At 36.9% G+C, this 8,118-nt stretch overlaps 2 protein-coding genes across 2 annotated transcripts in view; one reads left to right on the top strand and one right to left on the bottom strand.

Annotated features, from left to right (window-relative positions):
• The window catches only part of LOC111483391 (protein translocase subunit SECA2, chloroplastic), a 15,771-nt gene extending 9,646 nt beyond the window's left edge, over positions 1–6,125 (top strand). The window contains exons 20-31 of the mRNA XM_023129587.1: positions 132–195; positions 312–601; positions 941–996; positions 2,686–2,803; positions 2,889–2,969; positions 3,252–3,331; positions 3,891–3,945; positions 4,033–4,102; positions 4,185–4,374; positions 4,479–4,602; positions 5,540–5,614; positions 5,698–6,125. Of these exons, the coding sequence (XP_022985355.1) occupies positions 132–195; positions 312–601; positions 941–996; positions 2,686–2,803; positions 2,889–2,969; positions 3,252–3,331; positions 3,891–3,945; positions 4,033–4,102; positions 4,185–4,374; positions 4,479–4,602; positions 5,540–5,614; positions 5,698–5,859 (1,365 nt within the window). The 3' untranslated portion in view covers positions 5,860–6,125. The remainder of the gene's footprint in view (positions 1–131; positions 196–311; positions 602–940; positions 997–2,685; positions 2,804–2,888; positions 2,970–3,251; positions 3,332–3,890; positions 3,946–4,032; positions 4,103–4,184; positions 4,375–4,478; positions 4,603–5,539; positions 5,615–5,697) is intronic.
• A 655-nt stretch (positions 6,126–6,780) lies between these two features.
• On the bottom strand, positions 6,781–7,527 carry LOC111483434 (disease resistance response protein 206-like). Its single transcript, XM_023129657.1, has one exon. The coding sequence runs from the start codon at positions 7,502–7,504 to the stop codon at positions 6,935–6,937; it is 570 nt and encodes a 189-aa protein (XP_022985425.1). The 5' UTR covers positions 7,505–7,527; the 3' UTR covers positions 6,781–6,934.
• Positions 7,528–8,118: the final 591 nt, after the last annotated feature.

Here is an 8,118-nt window from a genome sequence, read left to right as displayed (position 1 = left end):
TTTTTTTTTTTTTTTTTTTTTTTTTTTTTTTTTTTTTTTTTTTTTTTTTTTTTTTTTTTTTTTTTTTTTTTTTTTTTTTTTTTTGTGAAACTGCTGCATGAATTTCATATCCAATTTATTTTGTTTTATAGGTTTTGTCCAAGGTAAATGTTGGACCATCATCATTAGCTTTGCTAGCCAAGACAGCTTTAATGGGTTTGTATCTCTTAAAATGTTTTGCCTCAGAAATCATTTTAAATAAATAGGATTTCACATCTACTACAAGTGACGCAAATATACTGAACTTTTTTGCTTTGTCTTGTGAATTCCAGCTAAATATGTATGCAAAAATGAGGGTAGAAACTGGACATATAAAGAGGCAAAATCCCTAATTTTGGAGTCGGTGGAAATGAGCCAGTCTATGAATTTTAAAGAGTTACAGAGGCTGGCTGATGAACAGGTTGAAGCATACCCTCTTGGCCCCACTATAGCACTTGCCTATTTGTCAGTTCTAGAGGATTGTGAATTGCACTGTTCGAAAGAAGGGGCTGAAGTAAAAAGTCTTGGAGGTCTTCACGTTATAGGAACATCTTTACATGAATCCCGGAGAATTGATAACCAGGTTGGCTTTCCCCCTGAAATTTCACCTTTTATGAGCAAAATGATTTTGGTACAAAACTTGTAAGTGAGATTCTATACTCAACAGATAGATATGCTGGTTTATGTACATTGTTTTACTCCCCTTTGTAAATTACATTTTAAACTTAGTGGTATATACCATGATAAAGAAGCTACTGTTTTTTGGTTCTTCTCAGAACATTTTTGCTGTGCCGTGGTAACCACCATTGTCTAATCCTTGAATTCGTAGTTCCTTTTTATTTTTGTCCATTTTCCTGTGGGAAAAGAGAATTCATTTTGGACTTGGATCTTAAATCTAAATGGTCTCATTGATATCTTATAGCTTCGAGGGAGAGCAGGAAGACAAGGAGACCCTGGATCGACCCGATTTATGGTCAGGTAGAATACTACCCCATGATACGAAAAAGCATGTGGAAATACCATTTTCCTATTAATGTGCACCTCCTTTGAAGTCTGTATATACATAGATGATATCTAGTGGGATGATAGCATTCAGCTTGAGACTGGTACTAAGATCCCTGGTTTTAATCAGTTTTTTTTCATCCATTTTTATTGTTGTTCTGTGATAGTATAAGAAATTTGTTATTTATAGTACAAATATGGCAGTGTGAATTGATTCTTAGAACACATTGAGCCTAACTTTGAACAATACCAGCTTTTCCGTATAAGAAAACGGGTTCCACCACTAAATCCTTATGCTGATGTCTAAATGAAGGGCAAGCTAGGTGCAACAAGGATCCCTACAAGAATTGAAGCACACCCAAAAAGATTAAATTTCTGGTACGGCAGAAGTCTCTTGCCTAAACATTGCTGTTGGCTGCGAGATGTCCTGGATAGCCTCATCTCCTAATTTGTATATTCTTTGTAAAGCTGAAAACCCTAAACCCATGCACTGCCCTTTGACCTCCAAGATATGGAGGGTCATTTTTAAAGCTTTTGATTGGTGTCCATTATATTATATGTCGATATTTTAAATGCCGGTCAAGGTGATCTTGTCATTGAAAGAGTGATTAGAAACTTCCTGTGGAAAGGTAATGGAGATTCTAAGGGGCTGTACCTCCATTAGCTGGAAAAAATTTCTCCCCCTCGATAATGGTGGCCTTGGTTTATATAGTCTTAACAAAATAAACACAGCCCTCCTTGAAAAATGGGTTTGGAGATATCCTGATGAAAAAACACCCCTATGGAGGAAGGTGATTTATAAAATATATGGGACCTCTCTCCTCAAAACGAAACCAGGGTACCTTTCCCTTACATCCGCCAAAGGCCTATGGAAACCATTGTGAACTACTGTTCATTTGTTCTTGACTGGCCGACTGACAGAATTGGTAAGAAAGAATCTCCTTTTTGAAAGACGTGTGGCTTGGGGAAGAACCACTCTACCGAAGATTTCCTCTTATTTTTAAGTTCTCCCTCAATAAAGAAAGGGCTGTAAAAGAAATCTGGCTTGCTGAATTGGGTTCTTGGAACCTTAGGCTAAGATTAAACCCAAGAGATGTGGAGATGGACGAATATGCTACACTGATACAGTGCTTGGCTTCGGTCATCTTATCACAAAGGATGGACAAATGTCTATGGAAATTGGAACCAAATGGAATTTTCTCCTTAAACTCCTTTTTTCTTGATCTCTCTCACACAAACAGCGAGACTTCTCCACAATTTATTACCTGATTTGGAAGGTATACTACCCTAAGAAGTAAAATTCATTCTCTGGGATCTCTCTCACAAAGCCATCAACACACGAATGACAAGCTACGAAGAAGGATTCCTCACTGGAATTTATCCCCGCATGGTGTTCTATTTGCAAACAGAGCTTAGAGACCCAAGCACATCTCCTGATTAATTGTGAATTTTCGAAGTCTCTCTGGAGCCATCTTTTGCTGTCTTTTATATGGCGGACTGTTCTTCTGGAGGATCCTAAACTTCTAATGTGGTGAGAGAAGCAGTTTAGAATAACAATTCGGTTTAAGCTGCAGAAATAGTTTATATAAAAAAAACTAAAAAGATGCACGTTATATCTTTAACTTAGCTTGCTCTAGCTAATTGATGATCTATAAATTTTGACAGCTTGCAGGATGAGATGTTCCAAAAGTTTAATTTTGATACAGAATGGGCTGTGAGACTCATTTCTAGGATAACTAACGATGAAGATATTCCAATTGAAGGCAGTGCGATTGTGAAACAGGTAACCGTTTCTATAATCTTTTTAATCATCCTTCCCGTTTAAACAAAATATTCTGTTATTAATAATCTTTAATGATTGTTTTTAGCTCTTGGCCCTACAAATTAATGCAGAGAAGTACTTCTTTGGCATACGGAAGAGCCTAGTTGAGTTTGATGAAGTGTTAGAGGTCAGTTTGTAAGAGTGGCTAAGTTTTTGTGGCATTTTTTTCTGTCAAGTATCTGATTAGCCCATGTACTCCTTGGAGGATAGGAAATGCAAAACTGGCTTCAAGGGGCCTATATTAAGTAATACCTTCTGCCATAGTCATCAATTAGCCAACTATTGCTGTTGATTTTTGCTTCATTTCCGGAAGAGTACTTTAGAGTCGAAATTGGATTATATGATTGGCTTGAGAAACTATACGACAATCTTTTGGTGACTGATTGAATGTTCGGTTTCCTTTGTTCAGGTGCAGCGCAAGCATGTGTATGACCTTCGACAGTCAATTTTGATGGGCAATAATGAAAGCTGCACACAACACATATTTCAGTGAGTACTTTTAAATGTAAATGACTATGCTGTCATCTTGTCGAACCAGCTAACTCACCTAGAAAATAAACTCCACACTTGGATGGATTTTCTCGCTCTTGTTATTTTTTAAAACAAACTTATAAAAAAAACCGATCTTTCATTGAGCCAAGTGTGAAAATGAAAAGGTTTAATCTTCACTGTACGGACTACTAATAAATACTGTTCTAGGTTAGCTTACTGACTGGTTGGGTCTATATTATTCCTTTTGTAGTGTCAGCGTGGATCATAGGAGGGATCATTGTCGTCACTGTAATGGAAAATTGTCTGCATTCAAATTTAAGATTTTGTTCGAATCAAATAAAAACTCTCAAGGACCTTATTCTTTGGATTACATTATAACATCTATGTATAACAAATTTGAAGTTGGAGAAGGTAGCATGTAATTCTCCTAGAATAACCTATAGTATGCACATGCACACTCACGATGAAAGGGAAAACATCATTAGTTTCCAGTGATTATAGATTGGTTTCTTATCAGTTTTTGTCAATGTTTGCGCTAAATTGTAGTTGTTTATAGGTATATGCAAGCTGTGGTTGATGAGATCGTCTTTAATCATGTTGATCCAATGAAGGTGTGGTGATTATTATTAATAGAATTCTTTGTCCAAATTTTATGTTTTGCTATCTAATAATTCATCTTTTAAATGAACTTTTGTCAGCATCCCAGAAGCTGGAGTTTGGGTAAACTTGTGCAGGATTTTAGGACAATTGGGGGGACGATATTGGAGGGTGAGTACTAATTTGTGAACATTCCTCTGATTTTTTATTTTCTTATTGATATTGTGACTTCAACGGAGATGTTCTTCTGAAGACTTGGGCGCAGAAATCACTGAGGAAGGATTATTAAAAGCCATCATGAAATCTCATCAAACGATCTCTACAGATGTTTGTAATTTCAACCTTCCTGAAATGCCAAAGCCTCCTAATGCTTTTAGAGGAATTCGCATGAAAAATTCTTCATTGGAACGCTGGCTTTCAATCTGCTCTGATGATTTGACACAGTGAGTATGCGACCAAGATTTTTTCAGAAAAAAATAGTTTTTCCTTCTAAATTTTATTCTCAATCCTACTTCAGAATAGCATTAATGATGAACTTCAAATGCAGAAATGGCAGGTACAGGATGATTGTCAACCTACTTCGCAAATACCTTGGGGATTTTATGATTGCTTCGTATTTAAATGTCATTCAAGAATCTGGTTATGATGATTTATATGTGAAGGAAATTGAGGTAGTGTTCTTGCACCAATTTCACTTTCTCATATTTCAAAATACTTGATTTAAGGGTTTTTTTTTTTTCCTTTTATTAATTTAAAAAAAAAAAAGCTTTAATCAAGGAAGTGAAATACAAAGGAGAGCTTCACAATAAAGGGGTCAAGCCAGAAGGGGGAGTACACAAGCTATTTTTTTTTTTTGAATTCACCAGGCTTGGGAGGAGAGAGTTGTAGTGTGTTTGCATTACTCTCTGGCTGATATCGGTTGGAGAGGAGAACGAAGCATTCTTTATAAGGGTGTGGAAACCTCTCCCTAGCAGACCCGTTTTAAAAACCTTGAGGGAAAGCCCGAAAGGGAAAGCCTAAAGAGGACGATATCTATTGGCGGTGGACTTGGGCTGTTACAAATGGTATTAGAGCCAGCGAGGAGGCTGATCCCCGAAGGGGGTGGACACGAGGCGGTGTGCCAGCAAGGACGTTGGGCCCTGAAGGGGGGTAGATTAGGGGGTCTCACATCAATGGGAGAAGGGAACGAGTGCCAGCGAGGACGTTAGGCCCTGAAAGGGGGTGAATTGTGAAATCCCACATTGGTTGAGGAGGAGAACGAAGCATTCTTTACAACGGTGTGGATAGCTCTCCCTAGCACGCGTTCTAAAAACCTTGAGGGAAAGTTCGAAAGGAAAAGTCCAAAGAGGACAATATTTGCTAGCGGTGGGCTTAGGCCATTACAATACATCAACCCATGCAATAGTTTTTGTGCACCTCTTGATTCCTTTCCGTGTAAAAGGCTTTTTTTCATTTGGGACAAAAACACTTCCGTGGCAGTGGATAATGGACTAACGTTAACAAGTGAAAGTCTCTTAAAATCATGTCATCTAATTAAATGATACTGAATGTTCTATTAAATTTCAGCTCTTCCTTTTCTTATGCCTGTGAATTTTTGTTTGAACGCAGAGAGCTGTTCTTGTGAAGACTCTAGATTGTTTCTGGAGGGATCATCTCATAAACATGAACAGACTCAGTTCTGCGGTATATTCACAACTTTTTGCTCCTTTTTCTTTCTCTCTACATCTTTTTAGTTGAGCCTAGTTTTACGTGGAACATTTTGACAGGTAAATGTAAGAAGCTTTGGGCACAGGAATCCTCTAGAGGAATACAAGATCGATGGTTGTCGATTTTTCATCTCAGTGCTCAGTGCAACTCGACGACTCACTGTGGAATCACTCTTGCGTTACTGGTCGTCCCCAATGGAGACTCAAGAAATATTCTTTTGATTATACAGTAAAATTTTCATACCTCATGATTACCATTGATCTGGCTAGCATATGCATTGAAGCCAAACATTCCTCCTCCTCCCTAATCAAAGCCAAAGGTTGAATGTTATTGCCCTGCCTTGTCCCTAGAAGCCTACTAACTCCTCCATCATCTTAAACAGCAGCTTGCATTTTGGTGATCTAAAGTTTTGAATCTTCAACTTCTGTAGATGCATTTTTACTGATACGAGTTAGTAAAGCGTTGGGGCAACCAAACCCATTCTCCATCGACGTGTAGTTTACCATTACCAATCAATATGTTGTATACTCGTGAAGTTATTTATATCATACGTGGACGAACGCTTTGGAGTAGCTTTTTTAGGTGAGCTTCTTAATGGTTGATTTCAAGCCAAAAGAAACTTTTCTTCTTAATCATGTAATGTTTATGTACATGCTAGACTAGTGATTTGCTTACTTGTAATGAAGAATGAATGGAGATTATTAGCGGTTTTTCTTTACCTCTTCAACAATTAACAAAAATGTAATATTATTTACTATGAAGATGTATTTTGTAAGATGAGAGGTCTTGATTTTTTTAAGTCATTTTAAATTTTTTATTTTTTGTTGTGTGCCTAATAGTTTCTAACATAGTTCGATCATTTGAATATCTGTTACTAAAATCCGTCAACTTGTCTAAAATGAGCGATCACTTGAATATCTGTTACTAAAATCCGTCAACTTGTCTAAAATGAGCTTCACATAATTCTTAAATACGAAGATCAAGTTTACGAGGTAGACTTATTGGATTAAGAATTTAACGTTTGAAGGCGAAAACTTAATTTTTTCAAAGGTTACAGCCCTAACAAGTAATCTTTAGTTCTTAGCCCACTTTTTGTTAGTCCTTAAATAGTTAAGTATATAACTAATAACACAACAACAATCTTTCAATATCTTTCTATCACAACTTTTATTGAACCAGTCATTTGGCAATAGTCGAAACTTCATCCAAAAACATTTTCTTTTTCAAGAACATTACATCATACATAAATACGAGGATAGAAAGAACAAAACCAAAGCGAATAATATCAGCTCAAAATCACCAGCACTCATAGAATTTAATATCAACACGGAGCCGAAAGTAGACCTCTCCTTCGAAAGCATCAGTCACAATGGTAGCAACACCACGGTGCATGAAGAAGTCTCCGGTACCGCCGACGACGGAGATATCCCTAGCCTTCACCAAAATTGGGTCAGCTCCAATGAAGTTGATGGTGCCTTTATAGGCCGTGTAGTTCAAAGAAAATGAGAAACCAAGCCAAGCCGTGAAGGTATTTTTGGTGTCATAAATGTAAAGCCCTTGAGCTCGACCCACTGGCTTGGAGTGAAGGTTGTTGTCCAAAGTAATGGGGTCGTCAAAAACAGCTATGTTTCCGAAGTGAAATTGGGGCGCCAAAATGGTCAAGTTTGCACCATGTGGGGCTGCAACAATGGCGGAAGTGGCATTGCCTGCATTCTTTCCATTGTAAATAATGTCATGGAAGTAAAGAACAAGCTCCTTACAAGGCTTGGGTTTTTGCTTCTTTCCCCATGGGAAGGCTGAGGAGGAAGAAATGGAGAACAAGAACAAAGCTAGAAGAATTATGCAATTCTTTGCTGAGGAAGCCATTGAAGCTTTTTTGTGTTCTTCCTCTTAAGTGAAGTGGAGTGAGTATTCTTTGCTCATTCATGGCTTTATATAACCAACAAAAATGGGTATGCAATTCAAAACATCAATGGGGTTTGCTTATTGGACTTTGCTTCTTTAGAGTTTTCACTCCTACCTACTCCCATCGAGCATTCCCGGTACTTCGTTACATGTTATCGAGTCACTTTCAACACATACATAACTGCATCAAAATTCTAACTCTGAAACTAAGAATTTTCATCGATGCTTGTTCAACGTAAATCATTCATGGTGCATATATGAAACTGCATTATCATCTCCAATTTTGATTGTTAAAATTTTCTTAATACCATAATGCATGCGTTCTGATCTTACTTGATCATAAATATATTGGTCTTCAGACCGTTCGGTGTACTTTTTCAAAGATTTTTATGCTAGATCTTGACAATAAAGTGAGCTAGAAATGTGTTTGTTATGAACGTTACAGAATAATATTTTAGTTTCAATTTTTTTACTCTCAGTCTTTTACCGTATATTTATTTCATACGGAAAAATTTTAAATTATTAATTTAATGATATAGTAAATTGCATTTTAATGACTAAAGTGGAGGGAAATT

The sequence above is a fragment of the Cucurbita maxima genome, unplaced genomic scaffold (genome assembly GCF_002738345.1).
Source record: "Cucurbita maxima cultivar Rimu unplaced genomic scaffold, Cmax_1.0 Cma_Scf00008, whole genome shotgun sequence".
NCBI lineage: Eukaryota > Viridiplantae > Streptophyta > Magnoliopsida > Cucurbitales > Cucurbitaceae > Cucurbita > Cucurbita maxima.
The sequence above is the reverse complement of the archived record's forward strand: the minus strand, read 5'-3'. Positions and strand labels throughout refer to the sequence as shown.